This window comes from Sminthopsis crassicaudata, chromosome 1 (assembly GCF_048593235.1).
Source record: "Sminthopsis crassicaudata isolate SCR6 chromosome 1, ASM4859323v1, whole genome shotgun sequence".
Classification (NCBI taxonomy): domain Eukaryota; kingdom Metazoa; phylum Chordata; class Mammalia; order Dasyuromorphia; family Dasyuridae; genus Sminthopsis; species Sminthopsis crassicaudata.
Window position 1 is genome coordinate 442,592,176 of NC_133617.1, and position 26,981 is coordinate 442,619,156.

General features: G+C 34.2%; 1 protein-coding gene across 2 annotated transcripts in view; it reads left to right on the plus strand.

The window, feature by feature from the left end:
- The window catches only part of ZNG1A (Zn regulated GTPase metalloprotein activator 1A), a 75,854-nt gene that overhangs the window by 21,292 nt on the left and 27,581 nt on the right, over positions 1 to 26,981 (plus strand). For both annotated transcript variants that reach the window (XM_074280661.1, XM_074280660.1), the window contains 5 exons: positions 537 to 628; positions 7,979 to 8,038; positions 13,955 to 13,992; positions 20,587 to 20,633; positions 22,964 to 23,050. In XM_074280661.1, coding sequence (XP_074136762.1) covers positions 537 to 628; positions 7,979 to 8,038; positions 13,955 to 13,992; positions 20,587 to 20,633; positions 22,964 to 23,050 — 324 coding nt within the window. The remainder of the gene's footprint in view (positions 1 to 536; positions 629 to 7,978; positions 8,039 to 13,954; positions 13,993 to 20,586; positions 20,634 to 22,963; positions 23,051 to 26,981) is intronic.

Below are 26,981 nucleotides of genomic sequence, written 5' to 3' on the forward strand. Positions count from 1 at the left end.
CAAATTTCTCATTATGTTATAATTTTTTATTGCTAGCATTTATTGTTAAGTTTTCTCTGATTAACCAGCATGTCTTTTTAAAGTGTGCATTTTTTGATTCTTAATATATTTATGAGGACATAAGAATTGATTTAAAGTTCCTAACCCTTATTCTGAATAGAATATCTTTAATTTTGGCAAGTTAAAAAGTAGAGTTTAGTACATTTGAAAACACTATTATCCTGTTAGTACTAATCGCATGCATTTCTTGTAGCTAAAATATATATTAGCCAAGCAAATGAGTCCTAGTCTTCTTTTAAGAAAAAAACTTGACATTGGGTCCTTAATTTCTTGGACTCCTGAGAACATTTCTTTAATGTATCATTTTATTGATATTGTTAAATACATGATGCTTTCACAAGAGTTTTGTGGGTAAATTGGTCCTACAAAAATTTTTGATTTTTTTCAATTTCTGGAGATATAAAACACATTTGTAGTGGTGTAAGTTTTAAAATTTTAAGATGGTGATTCATTTGTTATGTTTTGGTTTTGTATAGGGACAATGGTTTGAAGGCTATTGAGAACTTGATGCAGAAGAAAGGAAAATTTGACTACATACTATTAGAAACAACTGGCTTGGCAGATCCTGGTAAGAAATACAATTATCAATCATCAGTTTGTATAATACAGTTTCTCAGTGTTTGAAAATATGTATGCAGCAAAGGATTAATTTAAAGAGATTTTTAAGCCTTGACTTTCTTCTTTGATTTCATAGCAATAGCTCATCTCATCTCATAGTCTCCTTTGACTCTCCTTTGACAAGTATGTCTGAAAAAATTCTTTAATATTGTCTTTAGAATGTAACATTTTATTGATTATTAATGAGGACAATATTACCCCCCCATGGATATTGTATTGTTTCATTTAGCCTTACTCAAGAAAATCTTATATATGCTACTTTCTGTTTGGTTTTGAAATTTATAACTCTCATGTCTACTTACTCCTTTTTTCCCAACTTTTTTTTGGGGGGTGTTCTTTAAAAGATAACAAATATTTCAGGTTGTAGTTCTAGTAGCTTCTGTTCTTCATTTGTCTCAGAGACATAAAAGTAATCTTGGGATTTTATGTAATCTCTAGTGGTTTTGGTTGGTTGTTTTTTTTTTTTTTTTAATTTTTTTCTATAAGGTAGAGTATTGTGAGAGCATTACTGTGAAGTGATTGTAATATGATAAAACTTGAATGCATTAATGAATTAAAAACAGGAGGGAGGGAGAGTGAGAGAGACTCAGACAGAGAGATAGAGAAAAAGAATATTGTGAGAGTTCCACAATCAACAATAAAAAAATAATAGATTCTGGCCTATTTCCCTAATGGGTATCAAAATTAAACTTGCAACTTTAGCCTCTAAAATAGATTTTAAAAAACTATTTAGTTATAAATAATTCAAGCTTGTATCAACCTGAGAATAGAATGTTAGGTAGAATTAACATTTAATTAGGGCTAACTTCTTTTTTACTCCATGGATTGTGTTTGTTCATAATTTCCAAAATTTGTTAGTGTTAGTATTTAACTCTTTTCTTCTTCTTTCTTCTTCTCCTTCTCCTTCTCCTTCTCCTTCTCCTTCTTCTTCTTCTTCCTCCTCTTCCTCTTCCTCTTCCTCTTCCTCTTCTTCTTCCTCTTCCTCTTCTTCTTCCTCTTCTTCTTCCTCTTCTTCCTCCTCTTCTTCCTCCTCCTCCTCTTCTTCTTCTTCTTCTTCTTCTTCTTCTTCTTCTTCTTCTTCTTCTTCTTCTTCTTCTTCTTCTTCTTCTTCTTCTTCTTCTTCTTCTTCTTCTTCTTCTTTTCTTCTTCCTCCTCCTCCTCCTCCTCCTCCTCTTCCTCCTCCTCCTCCTCCTCCTCCTCCACAAAGCATATGCATGGATAATTTTTCATAAAGTGACCCCTGCATAACTCCCTGCTGAAAATTTTCCCCTTCCCCCCTTTCCTCCGCCCCCTCCCCCGGGGGAGGGGACAGGCAGTCCAATACATACCAAATATGCCCAAATACATGCCAGATCCAATTTGTGTATACATACACAGCTATCCAGTTGCACAAGAAAAATCAGGTCAAGAAGGAAGAAAAAGAAAAACTGAGAAAACAGAAACAAAATGCAAGCAAATAATAACAGAGAGAGTGAGAATGCTAGGCTGTGTTCCATCCTCTGTTCCTATGGTTCTCTTTCTGGGTGTAGATGGTTCTCTTCATCACTGCACAAGTGGAACTGCTCTGATTCATCTCTGTTGAAGAGAGCCACATCCGTCAGAATTCATAGTCATATAGTCTTCTTGTTGCTATATATAATGATCTCTTGGTTCTGATCATTTCACTTTGCATCAGTTCATGTAGGTCTCTCCAGGCTTCTCTGAAATCATCCTGCTGGTCTTTTCTTACAGAACAATAGAATTCCATAGCATTCATATATCATAATTTATTCAGCCATTCTCCAATTGATGGGCATCCACTCAGTTTCCAGTTTCTTGCCACTACAAAGAGGGCTGTCATAAACATTTTTGTACATGTGGGTCCCTTTCTCTCTTTTAAGATCTTTTTGGGATATAATCCCAATAGAAACATTGCTGGATCATAGGGTATGTGTAATATTCTTTCTAAAACGTAATGTTCTCTGGGAGCAGGCTTCTTGGGGGGCTTCTGGGAGCAGCCTTCCTTTCAGTTCAATAATCACAAGTACAGCCAGGGATTAAAGTCCTAATCCTTTATTGTCTCTTTCCAAGTCTTGTCTCCTTTCCTGGGGCCCGGTTAGCTTTTTTAGAGGCCTATCTCCTTGATTCTGAGAGTTTAAGCTCCTGCCACTAGTCCTTTGTCTTCTCTGCTTCTGCCAGCTTCTTGAGGTCCTCCTGAATGTGTCTTGGTTTCTGTGGTGAAGGCAGGAGGATTGTCACCACTTCTCTGGTCTTCCCTAGTTCTCCTTCTGGATGAGTTTGTCCGAGCTTATATCCTCTCTCATCATAGGTGTGAATCTTGTGGAACTATAGTAAGTACTAAGTGCAGATACTGAACTAGAGAAATGTTAAGCTCCATGCTAAATTAGGTAACTATTGTCTCTATCAATTCCACTGACTTAGCACCTTGTTTCAAGTTCTGGCCCATAACAGGTATGCACACAGTTTGATAAGTTTTTGAGCATATTAACTCTTTCTTCTTAATTCTAGTCTAATTCCACTTAGGCCTTTTGGCTGATTCATATGGTCAACATAGAGTACCTTTTATTCAAAGAGATTTGTTTAGTGGAATGAAAAAGGGGGATGTATTTGAAAGAGAGCTCAAATGTAATTGATTTGCTAATAAAAGAAAAACATGGCATAATGTCAAGAGTTTCATGGTTCATACTCCAAAAGCCTCTCAAATAACCATTGAGTTTATATTAAATTCTTTTTCTTTAGTACTATCAATTTAATATTTTTATTAATGGAGCCAGAGGACAAAAAGAAGTTTAAACTAAATCTAAGGATGCCTTCCAGGTTATCTTTGCAAATATTAAAAATGGATATGACAGGATTGGTTCTCTCATGCATTCAAAAGGGATAAGAAATATTTCACACAATATTTGCTAATCTCATATTAGAATGTTTATAAATTTTTGTAAAAACTACCAAGATAATGATTGTAGCCAAGCTCTATTGCAAAAGATGGAGACTTAGAATGTCCAAATTAAAGCAACTTCTATTTTAGTTATCATTGATTTCAAAACTGGGCATAGAGGAGGACAGCAGAAAATATTGTTCTGAAGGAAGGAACCATTGGGTAGAAAACTATATAAATATTTAGCTTATTGCCTGTATATTCATTCTTCAAAAAAAGTATAGCTGGACATGGCGAGTACTAAATAACTTCACAAAATGAATTTGATTATCCTTTAATTGCTGGAAATGACTTGTCACTGGAGTGAATCAAAAATAAACCCCTCTTGGGGCAGCTAGGTGGCACAGTGGATAGAGCACCAGCCTTGAAGTAAGGAGGACCCCGAGTTCAAATCTGGTCTCAGACACTTAATATTTCTTAGCTGTGTGACCCTGGGCAAGTCACTTAACCCAATTGCCTCAGTAAAAAACAAACAAACAAACAAAAAAAACCTCCCTGTATAATTACATTACTGATTTCCTGCCTCAGAGATCAAAATGAGTACAATATGATAAAGAATAAAATTAAGACAAATATATTGTATATAATTAAAACAAATTTAGCTTGACCTATTTAGAGTTTTTGATGCCAAAAAATAAGAAATAAATGGAGAAAAGGATATTCACATTGATTATAACAAACAGAATTTTGTCTTAATAAATTGCCATGAGAGAGAAACTCTAAAGAATTCTTTTTGTCAGAGATAGGAAGTCAAAGACAACATGGTTTTGTAATATAAATTCCATTTGGAAATATTAAGAAGGATAATGATAATGATAGCTAACATTTATATAGTCCTTACTATGTGCTTTTCTTTCTTCCTATCAAAGGTTATATAAAATGGGAATTTCAAATATGTAGCTAGGTGGCACAGTAGATAGAGCTCTGGAAATGAAGCCAGGAAGACTTGGGTTCAAATGAAGCCTCAGACAACTTACTTAGCTCTGTGACATTGGGCAAGTTATTTAACTTAATGCCTATCTCCTTTTATTCATCTGTAAAATATGGATAATTGTTATGGGCCAGAACTCTGTACTTAAAACAAGGATTCTTACAAGGTGCTAATTCAGTGGAATTGATGAGACCATGGTTATCTAGTTTAGTATGATGATTAATAGTTCTCTAAGTTCAGTATGATTGATTTAATCTTACAACAAATAATTGTTTCCTAGTGATATAATGATTGGTTTATACTCAAAATAGAGCATATAAAGCTTTGACAAATTCAGCCAGAATCAGAGACAGACAGACTCAGAAGGGTCAGACAGACTTGGAAGGGACCCAGAGACACATTCATTCCATTGTCCACCTTTGTGGTGGCTGGAGGCTGAAGCAGAAGCCCTTGGACTCAGATTCATTCCATCTTCATCAGTCTCATGGTGGCTGGCCTGTCCTCCTGCTCCCCCCACTGAAACCAAGACTCCAAAAGGCCTCCAAGAAAAGTAGCTGGGCCCCAGGCAAGGAAACTATATTGTGAAGGAGATAATAAAGGATCTGGCTATTCTTGTGGTGATTAATGTGTTGAAAGGAAGACTTCTCAAAGACCTCTAGAAAACAAATAAGAACACTACAGACCTTCCAGGGTTGTTATATAAAGTGCTTTGCAAACAAAGTCCTGTATTAAATGTTAGCTATTTTTATTCATTTATTATAAATTGTTTCAGTACTTTTTAAAAGAACTATGATTTCTATGATGTTGAGACTTCATACTTGAAAGCCTGTTGAAACCTCTCTACCTCATTGAGGAGTATACTTTTTGTTGTAACCAGCCTTATTCTAATAATAAGCCTATCCAACACACTTAACTAAATTGAACTTTTGAGGATTCTGGCATTATTCTTCACAGGGTCTGTACTTGAACCACAACAAATTGATAATATATATATATATATATATATATATATTTTTTTTTTTTTTGAGGGTTAAGTGACTTGCCCAGGGTCACACAGCTAGAAAGTATTAAGTGTCTGAGACCAGATTTGAACTCGGGTCCTCCTGAATCCAGGACTGGTGCTCTATCCATTGCACCACCTAGCTGCCCCCAGATTGATAATATTGACAGTCTTGTATCCTACTGAAAAAACATTGAAGACCTAGTCTCTTCATCCCATGATCAGAGTAGGATTGTAGTGAAGACTTAGAAATTATAAGGACAGAAATGTTTTCAAAGACCCAGAGAATGATATCATTTGTGTTGTAGTCTTGACTCTGCCTAGGGATGGGACCTTGAGCAAGTTTTTTAACTTCTCCGAGCCACTGTGTCTTCATCTTTAAAAAAAACAAGGGGGCAGCTAGGTGTTGAGGTGGATAGAGCCCAGCCTTGAAGTCAGGAGGACCTGAGTTCAAATGTGGCCTCAGACACATAATACTTCCTAGCTGTGTGACCCTGGGCAAGTCACTTAACCCCAGTTGCCTCAGCAAAAAAAAGAAAGAAAAAGAAAACATAACAAAATAAAATCTAAAGTAGATGTCTTCACTGTACAAAGCTCAGTGGCTGGAGTGCATGTTAAAAGGCTGTATAAACTACCAATTCCTTATTATACTTTATGAATCTATGTATGTTTGTCAAAATTAACTTTTTTTATACTACTGGATGAAGGCACTAGTAACATATCAGAATTAGATACACAATTCTAACAGTGATGCTTAAGTCTTTACACTGCAACAAATAAGTGATTGCTGCATACATCTCGATAAGATGATGTAATAATTATTGCTGACATAGCACTTTAAGGTTTGTGGAGAGAGAGTTTTAAATTCATTTCATCCTTATAACTACTTTATGAGGTAACTGTTATAATTATCATTCCTATTTTACATATGAAGTAAAGCTGAAAGAAGTTAAATTAATGTCCTTGGAATATAGAGCGGGTATCTGAGGTAGACTTTAAACCCAGATCCTTCTGAATCCTAAACCTAGTGTCGTATCTCTCGTCTCCCCTACTCCTCCCAACTTAATTCTTTTCTCCCTGAAATCATTTGAGGTAAATAATAAAAGTATTATTATCTATTTTACATTAAGAAGATAGAGGCATGAATATGTTAAAGTGGCTTGCCTATGGTCACGCAGCTAGTAAGTGTGCTTCAAAAATGTTTCATGATTCTTAGGTTGAACAATCATTTCTATATATCATACTGTCATGGAAATTGCCTGATGAATAACTGACTTCTTAGTCATCCTAACACAAATTATATACAGGGATTCATATACAATTTGATATATTTTACTTTGTGGAGGAAAAATCAACTATAATAGAAGTAAATTAAGAGTAATGCCATACCAAAGTAAACATTTTTTCCTCTTATTAATTAAAAACATACTTTTGGTCAAGCAAGTGAGGAAAGTTCTTATTGGCAATTCAGTTCTTTCTCATTTAGGGAACTGACACTCCTGTTAAAAGCTAAATAATTGTCATGGTAAAGTAATTTTCTTGAAAAGAAAAAAAAAATTGATTCAGCTCGTTACTCACAAATCCTATTTCAGACAAATTGGAAAACTATTAAACTTTTTGGGAAAAAAATCAATAGATTATCAGGAAGCCATTAGGTTTTGTAGCCCTTGCTGTATCTTGCATGAGTAATCATTGTAAATAGCTGAGAAGGTATCTCAATGTTTTCAGAGTGATGCATGGGAGACCACAACTTATCAATGCAACTGGACAGCTTTAGACATTGTAATGAGTTATCATTGTTTTCTTCCCTGTGCTTCATTCTTTTAGACAGCCTTGTCACTAACTGGAGCTGTGATGGTTTGAAAAATAAAATACTTTCCTTTATGTCAGTTTTTTTCTCTTTTATTGTAATATTGCTACCTCCTGTCAAGACAAGTTATTTCTTACTCAGAAATATATAAGCAATTATCCCTAGACCCACATTTTATACTAGTACTGCATATTATAAAATAGCTGTTAGTTGTCCATCCTTTTGTTTGTTCTTTTTCCTTCTTAAAAATAGCAAGTAAATTTCTTCTTTAGCAGATGACTTGAGGATTCCCTCCTCTCCTCTTTGTCCCAGGCTAGCAAAGGATCATTGCGATTACTTTTCATCTGCTAGTTTTAGATCTCCAAGACAAAAATGACAGTCTGTTCTCTTAAGGAGCTTGTGTTCTATAGAGGAATAAAGCATCTACATATATAAATATATTATAGGAACAAAGTGATTTCAACAGGAGGGATGGAAGGTATTAGTAATTGGAGGGACCAGGAAAGGCCTTACATTAGAGATATCATTGGAGCAATCTTCGAAGGGTATCTTTTGTCCTTGGAATTTGCCAAGATTTTTTTTATTGTTTTCATTAATATTATTAAGTTGTATCAATTACAGGTGCTGTTGCTTCCATGTTTTGGGTTAATGCTGAATTAGGGAGTGACATTTATCTTGATGGTAAGTACACAAAATGCTTGGTAATTTTTTTTTTCCAAAGTAAAATTTTATTTGCTTTTCAATTCAATTTAGTAAGCTTTAGTCAAGATCTTATTGTGTGCTAAGTCAGTGAGAGAGATAAAATTAAATAGGAATGACTGCCCTCAAATTAGTTATGGTATATTTTTCAGGTTATTATATGCTTAAAAATTGAAACAATTATAATCAAGTTGAACCAGAGTGAATCTCCATCTAAAATCCCCAAATCGTTAATTATTTATAATTTTAATAAAATAGGAAATAATAGCAAGACTCTTGCCAAAATACATTTGCTCTCTTCCAAATATATGTGTTCATTTAAGGTTATTGCTTTTGTTTTTGATGTAGTTGAAGATAAGTATGTCATTCTTCTTATTCTTATTGCATTTGCTTCCCTTTCATATATGTTCCTTTGAGAGTAAGAATTGTTTTTTGCCTTTCTTGTTATCTTTGGTACTTAGCAGTATTTTTGGCACCTAGTATGCTTGTTGCTTTGTCAGTTTTTATGGCACCATGACATTCTACTCCATGAATATGCCAGAATTTATCCAGCCCTTCCCTAATTGTTTGATACATTATCAGCTTTTTTTTTTTTTTAGTATTCCCATTAGGGAATCTGATCAACTTTTTCTGGGTTTATTAGCAATTTTTATTTCTATAAAACATGCTTAGTCATGTAATTTCACCAATTTGCAGTTTCTCTGTACCCAAATTTTCAAATGAATGTATGATCATATCAGTTTAGGAATTCCTCTATTGTAGTCTATCTCAGTTCATCTTTACCAACTCATCCTGGATAACTCTCGTCCATATCTGCCCTCATTTTGCCACAGGTATCTACTGTACTGGTTTCCCACTCGCCATCCATTATTCTTGTCTGTCTTTTAGTCCAACTTCTCTTTTGATCATTCAGTATCTTTTACTCTTCTTCTTCAGAGAAGAATCCTCTATAATAATTTATTTAAGAGTTCATATTATCTACCTTGAGGTTATAAACATTTTTGATATCAGATAATATTTACCACAAAACATTTTTCCCATTTTTAAAAAAGACTTTTTTGCACAATCCTTTTATTATTTCAAATCTGTTATGTCTTGAATGATTTATTCAATTTGATCTCATTTGTCTCATTCTCACAACTGGAAAAAAAAAAGTCATTCCTTTTTATCCATTTCTTTTTTTACAATTAAAATAAAGGAGAGGAGCAGCTAGTGGTGCAGTGGGTAGAGCACCAGCACATTAGACAGGAGGACCTGAGTTCAAATCTGGTCTCAGACACTTAACCCTTCCTAGGTGTGTGACCCTGGGCAAGTCACTTAACCTCAGTTGCTTCATCCAAAATAAATAAATAAATAAATAAATAAAACAATTACCTGGGGGAACTAAGGAGTACTTAAAATATAATAAAATAAAATAAAGGAAATCACTGGACTAGCTTATTAATATATGAAAATAAAAAAATAAAGGAGATCACTGGACCAGCTTATTAAATATAGGAAAATAATAAAATAAAATAAAAGAGATCACTAGACCAGCTTATTAATATATGAAACGAGATAGCCTGGACTAATAGGCTGGTCCAGTGATTTCAACTTAAAGATTATAATACAGAGTCCTTAAGGATCCTAAAATGCAATGAAAACAATTTTATTGATAAAAAGACTAAAAAGGGCATAGTATCCAATTAAATTTTAATAATAACAAGCTATTCTTCTCCATTCTGCATTCTCCTTAGTAAGTAGGAATGTTTGGTCAGAAATATGTGAAATCTCTCTAAAGTTTCCAAAGCCTGACTTTGTATAGGCCAGGCTTGATTAAATGGTCCTAAGAATTAGTTACCTGCACCCTTAAAGGAAAACCCCAGTATATATTATATTATGTATCTACATATATATATTGTTTCTACCATAGATGTGGATTATTAAACTCATTTTTTTACCATCCAGTTGTTTTAACAGATTTTACTTGCTTTAAAAATTATATCTTTGGGGCAGCTAGGTGGCGCAGTGGATAGAGCACCAACCCTGAATTCAGGAGGACCGGAGTTCAAATGTGGTCTCAGACACTTAACACTTCCTAGCTGTGTGACCCTGGGCAAATCACTTAACCCCAGCCTCAGAGGGGGAAAAAATATATACATCTTCTTCACTAGTGAATCATTTGTAAGGTTATATGTATGGTCTGAGTTTGCTATTGTGTTAACATTAGTTACTCATTTTCTCTATAGTACATGTTTATTCGTAAGATAAAGTTAGCAAAGTAAGTTGAATTTATACTTAAATTTAGTAAAAGAACAAAGTGAGATTGAAGTAAAGATGAATAAAACTGACAAAATTGATAATACAGCACCTCAAAGAGAATAGTTCCAAAAATTAATCAAAAGAAGATAGAGAATTGACAACTAAAATTAGAATGAGAAAAGGTGAATACAACTAAAAAAGTTATGTCCAGTTCTTACATTAACAAATTTGAGAATTTTAAAAATGAATTATGGACAGAAGGAAAAGAAAATTAAGCAGTTACAAACAGTATCTCATAATAATATCTATAAAATTTTGAAATTTGTAGGGCATATTCTTTCCTTTTAATAGTTCTTATTAATTTTCTGAATTATTTCATTTTCTGTATGAATTTTATTATTTTTGTAAAAAAATATAGGAAGTAATCTTATTGGCATCGTTTATGAATTAGGGATTGACAGTTTTAGCCTCCAGTTTCTGTCATGATAATTTTGAAATTGGCTGAATATCTATCTGTATTCTTGATGAAGTAACATTAATATTTGGTATGTTTTACTTTTATCATAAATTGAATTTACACTAAATTATTCTGGCAGTTTTCTCTTGTTTTTGTTGATATACATACAAAAATAAAGATGATTTTTATGAGTTTATCATTAAGATAAAACTACTTTGCCCAAAGTCTGTCCCTTTTTTGTTGATTGTTTTAGATTTCCTAGATACCATATATAGGCACCCAGAGAGACAGTACTTATTAATACCTTTTTTCGTTCATTATTGATATGGGCTGATATTTCTCAGAATGGCAAGAAGAAAAACAGCTCTGCATTATGATTATGCTTGTTTTTAATAGGAACACTGCAAGGTTTTCTTCTTTGTACACATTATTAGCTTGGGGCAACCATAAAATTAGTCAGGAAAGTACAGGTTTGAGGTCCGTCTCTGACTCATTCTGGCTCTGTGACCCAGAGCCTAGGGCAGCACTTATGCTCTGGACAATTCTTTCAAATTCTTAAATAGTGGAGATAGTTCTGAGCTGCATAAAGAGTTCTCTCCTGGGAGAGTCAACCACAATACCAAAATCATATGTCTAGTCCCTGTCTCTATAACTAAACCAAGTAGTCAAGGGCAGTCTGCTATAGGAAAGTTTTTATAAATTCCAGCATAAAATAAGTGGATTTGCAGATTGTCCAACACCACCATTTTTCTGCATTAGTCTGGCTGACATAACTTGATGATTATAATTTAAGCATTTCAGTTCCTCTTTTCTTTGTCTATTTTTCCTTTAAACAAGGACTTCTTAATATAAGGTCTGTGAACTTTTTGTTTGTTTTGTTTTGGGTTAAATTTTTTTATGTTTAATAATAGCTTTTTATTTTCAAAATACATGCAAAGATAGTTTTTTTTTTTTTCCCCCCTGAGGCTGGGGTTAAGTGACTTGCCCAGGGTCACATAGCTAGGAAGTATTAAGTGTCTGAGACCAAATTTGAACTCGGGTCTTCGTGAATTCAGGTCTGATGCTCTATCCACTGCGCCACCTAGCTGCCCCGCAAAGATAGTTTTCAGCATTCATCTTTGCACAACCTTATGTTCTCCAGCAGTGTTACTACTGGGCTTATATCCCAAAGAGATTTTAAAGAAGGGAAAGGGACCTATATGTGCAAGAATGTTTGTGGCAGCCCTCCTTGTTGGGTCCAGAAACTGGAAACAGAGTGGATGCCCATCAATTGGAGAATGGCTGAATAAATTGTGGTATATGAATATTATGGAATATTATTGTTCTGTAAGAAATGACTAGCAGGATGATTTCAGAAAGGTGAACTGATGCTGAGTGAAATGAGCAGGACCAGAAGATCATTATATACTTCAACAACAATACTATATGATGATCAATTCTGATTGACATGGCCCTCTTCAACAATGAGATGAACCAAATCAGTTCCAATAGAGCAATAATGAACTGAATCAGCTACACCCAGGGAGAGAACTCTGGGAGATGACTATGAATCACTACATAGAATTCCCAATTCCTCTATTTTTGTCCACCTGCATTTTTTATTTCCTTCACAGGCTAATTGTACACTATTTCAAAGTATGATTCTTTTTGTAGCAAAATAACTGTTTGGACATGTTTACATATATTGTCTTTAACTTATATGTTAACATATTTAACATATATTGGTTAACCTGCCATCTGGGGGAAGGGGTGGAGGGAAGGAGGGGAAAAGTTGGAACAAAAGATTTTGCAATTATCAATGCATATATCTTGTAAATAAAAAGCTATTAAAAAAAAAAACACAACTTAATGTTCCAAATTTTTCTTCTCTCCCCCCTTCCCCTAGATAGTAAAGTAATTCAATATATATTAAATATATGTCTATCAGAGTTGATCATCATATAATCTTGTTGCTATGTACAGTGTTCTCTTGGTTCAACTCACAGTTCATTTTCTGAAATCATTCTGCTATTATTTCTTATAGTACAATAACTTGAATGTAATAACATTCATATATATACACATATACACACAGTTTGATAGCCCTTTGGGCATAGTTCCAAAGTGCTCTCCAGAGTGATTGGATCAGTTGTGAACTTATTTTAAAAAATCATTTTATATATATATATATATATATATATATATATATATATATATATATATATTTCATTAAAGCTGGTTTCTTTGGCAAATCCATGTATTTTTTAAAAATTCATTTAAGAACACTGAGAAGGGCCCTATGAGCTTCATTATTTTGTTAACAAAATGCCTTATGGAGTAAAAAATGGTTAAATCCTTAAAGTCTTTTATCATTTACTATATCTGTCAAGTTGTATGTGACATGGTATAATTTAGTTTCTTATATTCATTCTGCTGTTTTTTATTTCATGTAATGGTTTACTTCTGTTTGTTAAATATATGTATTGATGAACTGAAATGCTTGGTTTAAGACTTAGATGTTTTCATATTATAGCCTAAATATTTTGGTAATGCAGAAAAATTAGAATTTTTAAAAATATGTCTTGGGAGAAAAATATGGCTCTCATATTTACTAAGCAAGAATTATAATGGATATAAAGGCTTTGCTTTTTATTTTGACAAAAGTGACTTTTATTGAAATGTTTATTTCTTTGCTTCTCTGCTTATCTATTTGCTTATTATGGCTTAATACTATCATCTTTACTAATATGAACTAATAAATAGAAATAAACTTAAGTGGTGAGATTAGCAAAAGAGAGAAAACAGTACTGTTCAATTGTACTATTGATTAGCCAGTAGGATAGTAAAAGTGGGACCAGTCTTAAGAGTTAGGATGATGTGGATACAAGACTTGCCTGACACATTACTAAATAGGTTAACTTGTGCCAAATCACCTACCCTCTCTCAGTGCCAACTTGGGCTTTAGTTGTTTTTTTTTTTTTTTGCCAGTAGCTGATTTATTTATAGTACAACCTGGTGAAGGGAGATTTTATACTGTGGAGCTGCCTAAATGAATAAAATCACAGGTTAGAATCCCATATCACTTCCACTTTGTGAAATTATTAATTAAGGAATGAGGGTTAGTTTTTCTTTTCAATTTCAAGTTGAGTTAGTCAGCTAAGCCGTTTTACATAGCATTTTTGAAAGGTAATAACTTGAAGTATATTTCTTCTTTTTTGTAGGAATTGTATCTGTTGTGGATTCCAAATATGGATTGAGGGTAAGATTAAATGGCAGACCAAAACAACACAATAGGTTGAATAACTTGAAGTGTACCTGATTTCTGAATCATTCATTTTGCTTCTAGACATTCTAAGAGCACAGAAAAGATCTAAAGTTGTATGATAATATTCATAAAAATTCCCTCTATTGAAGAATTATTTAGAATTCATGCTGCCATGGGGAGCATGCAGGGAGGTGCAAAAATAATGAAAGGTGCAGGTACAATGCATGCTATTAATATATAGTATACTTGTTGTTATTATAAGGTTGGAATGTATTTATTTGGAGACTTACAGAGGAAACTTCTATAAGACTACATTCTAAGGATATTTATTATTCCTCTTGTATGTTTAGTAATAATATGCCATATTAACATAAATATGTATGTTTCATAATTGTTTGATATTAGTATGCCTTTATAACGTGTAAATGCATCTTTGCAAGTAAAAGAGTCAGATATAGCTATATCTATCTATCTATCTATCTATACACACTGTTGGGGTCAAATTTTGAATCATGTAAATTCAGGAAATATTTAGCATCTTTACTACCTTTTAAATTATTAAATTGATATACATGTAGAAAACTAATATTATCAGAATAATAGAAATGTTGAATTTAAGTTACATGCCAGATAAATAACTTTTGCTTTGTGTAAAGAATTTGCTACCTTGTCCAGTTCCTCTAGTTGCAAAGCTTGACCTCAGCAACTGCTTGTAATTCAAAGAATTCTGAGGCTCTATCAGTAGTGACACTGGGATAATAGGCAGCAATTTAAGGGTGTCATGCTTCACAGATCCAGCCCATCACTAGTATAGCAAAGAAATGGTGCCCTGTGGCCAGGCCCCCAAATTGAAATTGACATGGTAATTTATATCATGGGCTATCACTCTTAATGGGGTTGTCACCCAGTGATCTGAAATAATAATTTTTTTTTTTTTTTACATTTTAAAAATTAATTTTATGATTATATCTTCTTTTTGACAGTACATATGCATGGGTAATTTTTTACATTATCCCTTGTACTCCTTCTTTTCCAAATTTTCCCCTCCTTCCCTCCACCCCCTCCCCTAGATGGCAGGCAGTCTCATATATGTTAATATGTTATAGTATATCCTAGATACAATATATGTGTGCAGAACCGAATTTCTTGTTGCACAGGAGGAATTGGATTCAGAAGGTAAAAATAACCTGGGAAGAAAAACAAAAATGCAAACAGTTTACACTCATTTCCCAGTGTTCCTTCTCTGGGTGTAGCTGATTCTGTCCATCAATTGGAACTGAATTAGATCTTTGTCAAAGATATCCATTTCCATCAGAATACATCCTCATACAGTATCGTTGTTGAGGTATATAATGATCTCCTGGTCCTGCTCATTTCACTCAGCATCAGTTCATGTAAGTCTCTGCAGGCCTCTCTGAAATCATCCTGTTGGTCATTTCTTACAGAACAATAATATTCCATAGCATTCATATACCATAATTTACCTAACCATTCTCCAATTGATGGGCATCCATTCATGAAATATTAATTTTTTAATCATAGGCAAAGGAATGGATAACTTAAAATGACAGCTCTCCACTTTTAGGACTCAGGCCACAGACATTGTTCTTTTCACTTGTACAAATTTTGTGAAGTCCAAGTTAGCTCCCTGTTGACTTCAGGATCAGCAAAAGTCCTTGGTCTTTAGGGGGAGAAATAAAGGAGATGGACAAAAATTCCAAGAGCTCTCCACAACTTCCTCTCTCCTTGTCCTCAGCCAAAGTGACCCTGGCTTGTCTTACTCCACCCCCTAATCCCTCCTACAATTATCTGTATACACGAAAAGATGGGGCCAGCACAGAATAGTGAGAAGGGCCATTTTCCAAGCATATGCTAATAGAGTATTGTCCAATAGGTAATCAGCCTTAAGTGCTAGGTTGTCTGTTTCTAGTGTATCAACTTAGAGTTTCAGCCCTTTACAAAATCTGATAACATTTAATGCAATAGAATCAAGAAGAAAATAAGTTCTAGAGAAAAGGTCAAGAGAGAGTTTTCTTTTTAGTTCTCCTGTTATTGCACAAGCTGTTGAAACAATTCAGTGAGAAAACAGTTTGGATTAGGAAAAGGCATGAAAATAAATGGTTATTTTACAGTAAGGATTAAAAAAAAAAATCAAGTAGTTAGTATTAGATAAATATCCAACCTGAAGGTTTCCTGGTTTTTATGTTGACATGTTTGAAAGTTGATTTATTTTCATTATAGTCAACTTTCTTATTAACCAAATCAATTTTAAACTGGTATAGATTTTTATAGTTGATTTGGTAGCCTTCCAGTGGCTGGCAAAAGATGTTTTTTAATATTATCAATATAAGTAGAATTTTCTTTCATCAGCTTAAAAAAATGTCAACATTGTTCTATTGTGCCGACTTTAAAGTGGAGGCCTTGTGTTGGAGTATTCCAATTGGGTACAGCTTACTAATACAGTTTTGTTTTATGCAAAGTGGATATAAAGTATGTCCTGTATTTCCAAATCTATTATTTTCTTTCTTTTGTCCCCTCATTTTTAATAGCTTTTTATTTTTCCAAATACATGCAAAGATGGTTTTCAACATTTACCTTTGCAAAACCTTGTATTCCAACTTTTTCTCCCTCCCTTCCTCAAACTCTTCCCTAGAGAGCAAGCAATCCAATATAGGTTAAACATGGGCAATTCTTCTAAATATATTTCCATATATTTCATGCTGCACACGAATGTGAACAATTTTCAGATGAAGAAATTAAAGCCATTTTTAATCAAATAAAAATGCTCCGAATCACTATTGATTAGAGAAATGCAAATTAAAACAATTCTGAAGTACCACTTCATACTTCTCAGATTGGCTGAGATGACAGGAAAAGAGTGTTGAATGTTGGAAAGGATGTGTGAAAACTGCAATACTAATAATATTGTGGGTGGAGTTGTGAACAGATCAACCATTCTGGAGAACAGTTTGTAAGTATACCCAAAAGCTTGATATCCTTTGATACATCAGTGATTCTATTGGGTCTGTATCACCAAGAGATCATAAAAGAGGGGCAGAGACCCACATGTGCAAAAATATTTGTAGCAGCTTAATTTGTGGTATCACAGAACTGGAAATTGAGTGATTTCCCATCATTTGGGGAATGGCTCAATAAAATATGAATGCAATAGAATATTGTTCTATAAGTAATGATGAGCAGGATTTCAGAAAAACCTGGAAAAACTTAACATAAAGTGATACTGAGTGAAGTAAGCAGAATTAGGAGAACTCTTTACCCATTAACAGCAAGATTATGTGATGAGCAATCAATTATGAGAAACTTGGCTTTCTCAGCAATACAATGATCAAGACAATTCCATTAGCCATCTGCATCCAGAGAAGAATTATAGACCCTGAATGGATCTAAGTATACTATTTTCACTTTTTTGTTTTGTTTATTTCTTTTTTTTTTCTTAAGGTTTTTTTCCCTTTGTTTTGATTTTTTCTTTCACAACATGACAAATAAAGAAATATGGTTTTAAGTTTTTCTTAATAATAGTTTTTATTTTCAAAATACATGCAAAGATAGTTTTTAACATTCACCCTTGAAAAACCTTGCGTTAGAGATTTTTCTCCCTTCTCCCACCCTCCTTCCATAGACAGCGAGTAATCCAATAAATATGTTAAACATGTACAATTCTTCTCTGTTATTTCTTTATTATTTTCACATGTATTATGCTGCACAAGAAAAATCAAATAAAAAAGGAAAAAAAAAATAAGCAAGCAAGAAACAACAAAAAAGGTGAAAATACTGTGTTGTGATCCACATTCAATCCCTATAGTCCTCTTTCTTTGTGAAGATGGTTCTCTCCATCACAAGTCTGTTGGAATTAGCCTGAATTAGCTCATTATTGAAAAGACCCATGTTTATCAGAGTTAATCATCACATAATCTTATTGTTGCTCTGTACAATATTCTCTTGGTTCTACTCACTTCACTCAGCATTAGTTCATGGAAGTCTCTTTAGGCCTTTTTTGAAGTCATCTTGATGATTGTTTCTTATGGAGCAATAATAATCCATAACATACATATACAATAACTTACTTTATCCATTTCCTTACTGATGGGTATCCCCTCAGTTTCCAGTTCCTTACCACTATAAAAAGAGCTGCTACAAATATTTTTGCACCTGTGGGTCCCTTTCTCTTTTTTATTATCTCTTTGGAATACAAATCCAGTAGAAACATTGCTAGATCAAAGGATATGCATAGTTTGATGGCCCTTTTGGCATAGTTCCAAGTTGTTCTCCAGAATGGTTGGATCAGTTCAAAACTCCATCAACAATGAATTGATGTCCCAGTTTTCCCACACCTTCTTCAACATTTATCATTATCTTTTCTTGTCATCTTAGCTGATCTGAGAGATGTGTAATGGAACTTCAGAGCTATTTTAATTTTCATTTCTCTAATAAATAGTGATTTAGAGCATTTTTTCATATGAATAGAAATGGCTTTAATTTATTCGTTTGAAAATTATCTTCATGTCCTTTGATCAGAATGGCTTGTATTCTTAGAAATTTGAGTCAATTCTCTATATATTTTAGAAATGAGGCCTTTATCAGAATCCTTGGATGTAAAATTTTTTCTCCAGTTTTTATTCTTCCCTTCTAATTTTGTCTGCATTGGTTTTGTTTGTATAAAAACTTTTAAACTTAAAAATTATCCAACAAATTCTAATTTTGTCTGCATTGGTTTTGTTTGTATAAAAACTTTTAAACTTAAAAATTATCCAGCAAAAATCTCTTTTTCCCTTGTACCTTCTTTTCTACCTACTGATTGAGAAACAAAGCAAAATAAAACCCTTGTTATAAACATGCATAGTCAAGCAAAACAAATTTTCTTTTTTTTTTTTTCCCCCCTGAGTCTGGGGTCTTGTCCAGGTCACACAGCTAGGAAGTGTTAAGTGTCTGAGACCAGATTTGAACTTGGGTCCTCCTGAATTCAGGGCTGGTGCTATATCCACTGTGCCACCTAGCTGCCCCAAAACAAATTTTCATACTAGGCATATCCCAACACGTCTCAAATACCCATTTTGCTTTTTCCTCTGCCTATACAAAAATTGTTATTTTCAAATCTAACCTTGTTTCTTTATTCCTGATTAATTAGTATTTTCAAAATATTATTACTACTATAAATTTGTGAACTGTGTGCCTTATGTAGCTTTCAATATAATAAATCACAAAGCAAAAGTTACTACTTTATAATTTGTTTCATACACAAAAGATAAGAAAAATTCTGCCATAAATATAAAAGACAACTCAGCAGTATCATATTTTGGAAAATACGACATTTTAAGGGAAAACAATATTTTGCAGGTATTTTCCATATGTAATGACATGAAAAAATTTTCCCCAGTTTTCTGTTTCCCTTCTAATGTTGCCTACATTGGTTTTCTTTGAACAAAAGCTTTTTAATTTAAAATAGTCAAAATTATCCATTTTGCATTTCATAATGTTCTCTAATTCTTCTTTTGACATAAATTCTTTTTCTCTGCAAATCTGAGATGTATACCATCCCGTGTTCTTCTAATTTGCTTATAATTTATGTATAAATCATTATTAACCCATTTCAATCTTATCTTGCTATAGGGTGTTAGATGATAGTGGCTAGTTTCTGATGTACTATTTTCCAATTTGGAAATTTTTTTTAAAAAGCATTTGTTAAGCAATCTTTTTTAGTGAAAAAAAAAAAAAAGTTGTTACTATATGTGAAGTACTATGCTAAGAGCAGGGGTTACAAATACAAATATAAAATTCTGGTTGCTCCCAGCTTTCAGGAGTTTGCATTTTTTAGTTTACCGTTTTTAAATAAACAAATATGTAATAGAATGAAAGAAAACAAAATTTAAAGGTATGTTTTTTGTTTAAATAAATAGGGATATGGATATATTTATGATATCAAATTTTTCACGCAGAAGAGCCATTTCCACATTACATTAAAATTTGCTTATCTGTGGATATAACCACTGTACATTTAACTGGACATTTTAATAGTAAAGTGTCTTGATGTGACTTAAACCTCAGGAGGATTAGTCTTCCTGATTACAGGCCAGGCACTTATATATATTTTGCCACCCAGCTGTGCATGTATCCCTTGACTGTGAAATTTACTGGAACTACCTAAGACAGATCAAACATTTTAGGCATATTTAAGGTATAAGATATAAATAATATCAAATTGGTTTTTTTTGGTTTTGTTTTGTTTTGTTTTTTAATTCATGGATAACTCTTTAAAAAACGAAACTAACTCCTGTGTTAAAAAACCCCACTAAGCCCAAAGTGAAATCTAAAACTTTTATATATGTGAACAGTATTAATACTGATTAAGAAATTTTAGGTTATGTGGGAAACAAATACTTTGGACTGGAATAATTCTTAGGAAAAATTAATTTGCTTGGAAGAAGAAGAGTTTGATAATGTAAAAATGTTAATTGAAACATTTGTGAGATAAAGGAATCTAAAATAAAATATTTTGTATTAACACTTAGGTATAATTTTTTTCATGTTATGAAACAATTTTAAACTGCCCCCCCTTTTTTTTTTTTAAAGCATTTAACAGAAGAAAAAGCAGATGGCCTGATCAATGAAGCAGTGAGGTACTTACTCAGTGGAGAAACAATACACATAACTTTAAAAGATGCTAAGACTGATTGGTAGTTAAATGGAAATAAAAGTTCTTTAAAAGAAAAGAAAAGCATACTGTGAATTGTTAAATGTCAACAAAAGCATCTGTTATAATTTTCTATTTAGACGAGCACAACTTCAGGTAATGGCATCATACTAGGCCTTGGGCAGACAAAAAAACAGAAAAAAATGAAACATTTTTTACTAGAGTTTGCTATGTTTATGGGGAAAAGTATACTAATTAGGGAATCAATTAAAGAATGAAAAAAGTAAAGTGCCCTAAGATTAATTGAAATCGGAGAGCACATTAGCAAGGGTTTGAAAGGAAGTTTTCATGGAGGAGATGACATATGAGCTTTGCCTTGAAGGAAGAAAAGGAATCTGAAAGGTGGAAATGTAGAAGGCTGTACATTTGAGGTATGAGAAAGGGTTCTTTGAATGTTCAGTTGTGAACACTTAAGGAAAAAGTTAATGGTCAACTTTGACTTTGATATAGAATGCATAAAGGCAAATAATGTGAATTAAGATGAAAAAAGGCTGTAAGCTTTAAAAGTTAGAAGTTTATTTTATCCTAATTATCATAGAGAGCAACATTTTTAGTAGAATTTTACCTAAAGATGATGATTTTGGCATCTGGATTGGAAACGGGAGAGATTTAGCAGGGAGAATACTGATTAAGCTATTATAGAGGTCTAGTTTAATGGTGATAAGGGTCTTGAAGTAGGGCTTTATGAGTGGAGAAAATGGACAGAGATCAGAGCTTTCTTTGAGAATATACTAAGCAAGGGGCAGCTAGGTGGTGCAGTGGGTAGAGCACCAGCCCTGAATTCAGGAGGACCCAAGTTCAAATCTGGTCTCAGACGCTTAACACTTCCTAGCTGTGTGACCCTGGGCAAGTCACTTAACCCCAGCCTCAAAAAAAAAAAAAAAAAAAAAAGAATATACTAAGCAGCTGATTGGATATATTTGGTACAGTTCTAAAGGGGAAAAGAGGCAAAGGTAAGAAATCTGAGTAATGTGGAAGAGGATGGTATCGTGGTGTCTTTTTATAAAACCAGATCTGAATAAAGGATAACTTTTAGGGGAAAAATGTTAAGTTTTATTTTTGATGTGCTGGATTTGAAGGGCCAGCAGGGCTTCCACTAGAGACATCTGGCAAGCAGGCAGACAGAAATATAGAACTGGAGTCCAGTAATTTTAATAGCAATTTGGGGACAATCTATGTCAAAATGGTAATGGATTGATGGGAATAGTTGGGATTGTCATTGGACAGAGTGTAGAGTCAGAAGAGAAATCAGCCTTTGAATCTTGGGGAAAGATAGAGGAAGATCATAATATAAATGATGGTCTAGCAAAGGAGACTGAGAAGGCATAATCAGACACTTTTAAGGAGAGCAAGCTTGAGCAATGAGGTCAAGCAGCAAGAAGTCTGAAAAAAATGACCATTAAACATTCATTGGTAATCTTTGATAAAAGGAGTTGAGGTAGAGTGGTAGGGTTGAAATCCTGATACAGGAGATTTAAAATATGAGGAAATGAAAAGAAAATGACAGTAGGAATTTTGAATGCTTTTGAGGAGTGAAGGGAAGGAGTAAGAGCACAGTAACTTGAGGGAGTTCTTTACTGATGTATTTTAAACCGTCAAAATATTACCAAATATGTGTCCTGTACAATTAGATACTTAAATTCTCTGTGATGACAAAAAGCTTATGGTATATATTTTTTTGTTACTGTTTTTATCTCCTTAACTCCGTAAGAGCCATAATAGCTAATGGTAGAAAATTCCTTTAAATTGTATAGCCATTATTAACCATGATTAAATTTATAATCAGATAACCATGATTTGCTTTCTCAACATTTTCGTGAGTACGGTTGTAATTGTTTTTAAAATCAGCTTTGCAGATGACTATCATTCTTATGACTTAGATAGTGTCCATAATTTGATTTCTTGGGCCAGGATTATTGTTAAAATTATTTTTGTTTAACTGATATGCCACATGATGAATGAGTTGAGAATATGGTATTTATTTCTATAAAGAAGGTTATATTATGTATTGTTTTTCTTTTATCATAAACTCCTTCAGGGTAAAAACTGTGTCTTATTCATCTTTGTATTCTCTTCAAACCTTTGTAAGTGAATGTATCACATGAAAGACTTCTAAAGAATGATAAATCAATAGTAGTGAAATTGTCCAATAAAGAAGTAGGCTTTATTTATTTTTTGCTGAAGATGATGATTTGAAGAAGTTACTCATACTTAAAGATTTTTCTAATTCTTGTTTTCTCTTTTTTCTTAATTTAGGCAGGTTGCTTTGGCAGATATTGTTATCATCAATAAAACTGACCTTGTTGCAGAAGAGGAGTTAATTAAAATCAGAACAATCATCAGGTACAGAATTTATATGCTGAACACACTATTTGAAATGTGTTGCATGTATATAGCACCTAACATTGTTAATTGGCTTAGATGCATCCTCCAAAATATGGCTTTAGGCAAAATTATCAGTCCAAAGAATTGCAAATTGAGAAGTAAATGAAACTACAGAGATCATCTAGTCCAGTCCCCATCCTTTTACAAATAAGCAGAGATCCAGAAATTGATGTATTGGCCAAGGTTGCACAAATGGTAGAGCCAGGATTCATATTGATCCTTTGTTTCCCCATTTTAATTCCTCAGTAATTATGTCCCAAAGTGGATTGTTGGACATAAGATATTTTAACAGAATTTTATGTTGTTACATAGTTTACTTATAACCTCCCACTGAGGCTACTGATTGCCAGGGCCATACATACCAATCTTCCCTGGATACACATGAAGTTAAGGTGCCAAACAGCCTTTCTTTATTGGTAATCTCAGTAGGGGTTAGCAGGAAGCAAGAGCAAGTGTATGAATGTTTCTACATCTCTGCCTCTTTGTTTCGTTCCACGTCCTTCGCCTATAGACTCAAAGTTGGCCATTTATATTTACTCACCTCTGGGATTAACTTGTGCCTAGCCCACTCAGCACTGCATAGGTGGATCCAAAGAAGGGAGACATGTGGAGTTAGTGCTGTGTCTTAAGAAAAGATCTAGCAAGAGGACACACCCCTCACCATCTCAAGGAACTTTTAACACCTGTAAGAAACAACCTTCTGCCTCAGAGGTCAAGCCCCTTTTTACCTCCTGGATCTACCCTACTAGCTGACATGGCATACATGGCAGTTCTCAGAAGGAAAGTCCCTCTTTCTGTTCAGTGGGGTCTGCTCATAAAATCTGCTTTGATATTAAAAATAGCTCACTTAATAAAATTATAAGATGTAAAATAGCTCTCTTAATAAAATTACAAGATGTATAAATATACACACACACACACACACACACACACACACACACAACATAGGCTTAAACTAGAAAAGGTAACAATACAAAGTTGCAGTAAAGGAGATGAGAAAGGAAATATGTTCGATCAGGTGTTGGTACTAGAGCTATAGAAGAATTTCCCCAAGTTTTCTATATTTTTGAGGAGCCACCTCAAGAGTCAGACCCAGATTCATCTGTGGCAAAGGGATGAAGGTCTCATCTGCAACTACTTCAGGCTGACAAAGGGTCTATAGTTGGCCCTACCTAATGGGGTCTGGACTGAAAAGGGGAGATGAGTGACTTGTAGGCAGCAGCAGCAGCAGCAGCAGCAGCATCCAGTACCAAATGTCAAGATCAGGTCTAAGGTTGACCAAATGGTTGGTGTTTCATGATTCAAAGTCTGGAATAATCAACTTTCTTTGTTTTTCCTTCTGAAATCCAGTTGTCTTTCCCATCAGCACCTGCAAGACATAAATATCCCAGCCCTCTCCAAAGTACTAAGGTTAGACCTTGCCAGTTACTTCCTCATCCTTTCAAAGTACCTTTTGAATGTTCTCTGATGTTTGAAGTCGTGTTTTCATAGGATCTAGTTTTCTATCCTGTAACACATCATCCATGTGTCTGGCTCTCTTAACTTATATACTTGAGCTGCTTGCACAGCTGTGTCACCGGGCATGATCATGGGCAAACTTATACCCTGACCTGCATTCCTACCTTCGTGTCTTAATGAGGCTATTGAACCTTCCCTTGTGGGGTCTGGCAATCCTTGCTTGTAAACTCTCCCTCAGAGATTACTGATTGCCAGGATGTCTAATCCCAGACCTTTAGACATCTCTGGCCTCATCAAGCAACAGTTCTTGTTCAACAGAACACCTGGACACAGGAGCTTGGGAGCTCAGTTTTGAAAGACACTGGAGCCAACATTCTCACATCTTTTTATCATCTCCTCAGTGCTTGTGTCCTTATCTAAGGAGGACATGGCTTTCTGGCAATGAGTTTAGTGTTCTCTCTAGCTAATTTCTGGATAATAAGACAGCTGCTTCTCCTTTGTCTACTAACCTTTCAACAGCCACCTGTAGATGAGCCACAAAATCAGGGAAAGGTTCATCTAGGCCCTGTTTGCAAAGTTTCTTTTGCTAAGTCTGATAACAGACTTGTAGCTACTCCCAGATATAAGGCAGACTTTAGACTTCCAATTATTTGGTGTTATTATACTGCTAGAGGCTAGGAAAGCCAGCAGCTCCTTAATATATGGAGAGTCAACCTTGTGACTGTTAACTGCCTCTTTCAATTCCTTATATTTCTTCCACTCTAATGGGGTCAAGATTATTTCCTGGGGGCTACCAAATCCTTGCTTCCTGGTTTCCTTTGTTTCCTGGCTTCTATAAACATGCATCCTAATTCTGACTGTAAATCTATCTACTTTCCTGCTTCCTCCACCGTCTCTTCCTGTGATGTCACATCTACTTTTGGCTTGCTTTATCAGTCTTGGGATCTCATCTCCCTTCCCATGATCCAATCAGCCAAATTCATGAGGTCCCTGGCTAATTCCATCCCTATTCAGGCACCATTTATAATCTCCCTCCCTCTGAGGTTATTGGTTGCCAGGGGCATATGTACCAATCTTCCCTGAATTTTAAGGTGCCAAACCACCGTTCTTTATTCTTCCCCAGATACACGTGAAGAAGAACCAATTTTAAGGTGCCAAACAGCCTTTATTGATAGTCTCAGCAGGGGTTAGCAAGAGCAAGTGTGTATGTCTCTGCATCTCTCGTTCTGCATCTCTGAATCTCTCTACATATCTGCCTCTCTCTATTTCTCTCTGCATCCTTCACCTATGGACTCGAAGCTGGACATTTTTATTTACTCTTTTCTGGGATTATCCTGTGCCTAGGCCACTCAGCACTGCATAGGTAGATTCACAGGAGGGAGACAAGCTGCATCTTAAGAAAAGATCTTGCAAGAGGACACACTCCTTGCCATCTCAAGGAACCTTTAACAACTGTAAGATACAACCTGCCTCAGAGGCCAAGCTCCTTTTTACCTCCTGGGTTCACCCTATCAGCTGACATGGCCTACATGGCAATTCTCAGAAGGAAAGTTGATGTTTTTCAAACATTGTTGGTTGAGGCAAAGTTAAGCCCATTTAAAAAACATTCAATAAGTCATGGCTTGTGAGAATTTATTTTCAAAGTTGGCACCAATTAAGTATTGTGTATTATGTGTTATATCTCAATATGCATATTTTGCAAATGACACAAAAATATTTTTTTAGTTTCCTTATGATTGATTAATCCTTAAGGTAAAGGATGAGATAACAGTACTTCAGTGGCTCCTTCCTATACCTGTATCATCAGGATCCTTTTGTCTGACATTCAAGGCCTTCGATAGCCTATCTTCCCTTACCCCCCAACATTAATTTTCTGTTCCAGTCAGATTGATTTATTTACTGTTTCATGAACATCCCTTATCAATTTTTTTCCTTAGCTTTTGCCAAGTCCCCTGCCCACATTGCCTTTCCTCTTCTTTTTCTTCTTTCTTTTACGCATTTTTTTTAGGCCCAGCTCCAATTGATTTTTTTGTGAATCTTTTCTTGACCACTCTTATTCAGAAGTCTTGAAGTCCTCTGATATCTTGTAAGAATTTTTATCCAGGACCTTTCATGCTGCTTTGTATTTTTCAGTCTATCATGTTTATCTTTTCTTCTTAAGTTAGATTTAAGTTTCCCAAGAGTAGGGATCATATTTTTTTCTGTCTTTATATGATCTTAACTGTGATTCTTCTGTCTTTTGGAGATCATAAGAACTTGGCTAATTTACTTAGGAAAATATACTTGGCTGTACTAGATATTAATAGCCCTAAACTGATTGACTATTACAAAAAACTACAGAAGACTATCACAAGAAACTTGGGTGATTACTACAAAAAAAAACTAGACTCTGTGATTTTAGACTCTATAAAAGATAAAAATCAAAGCAGTG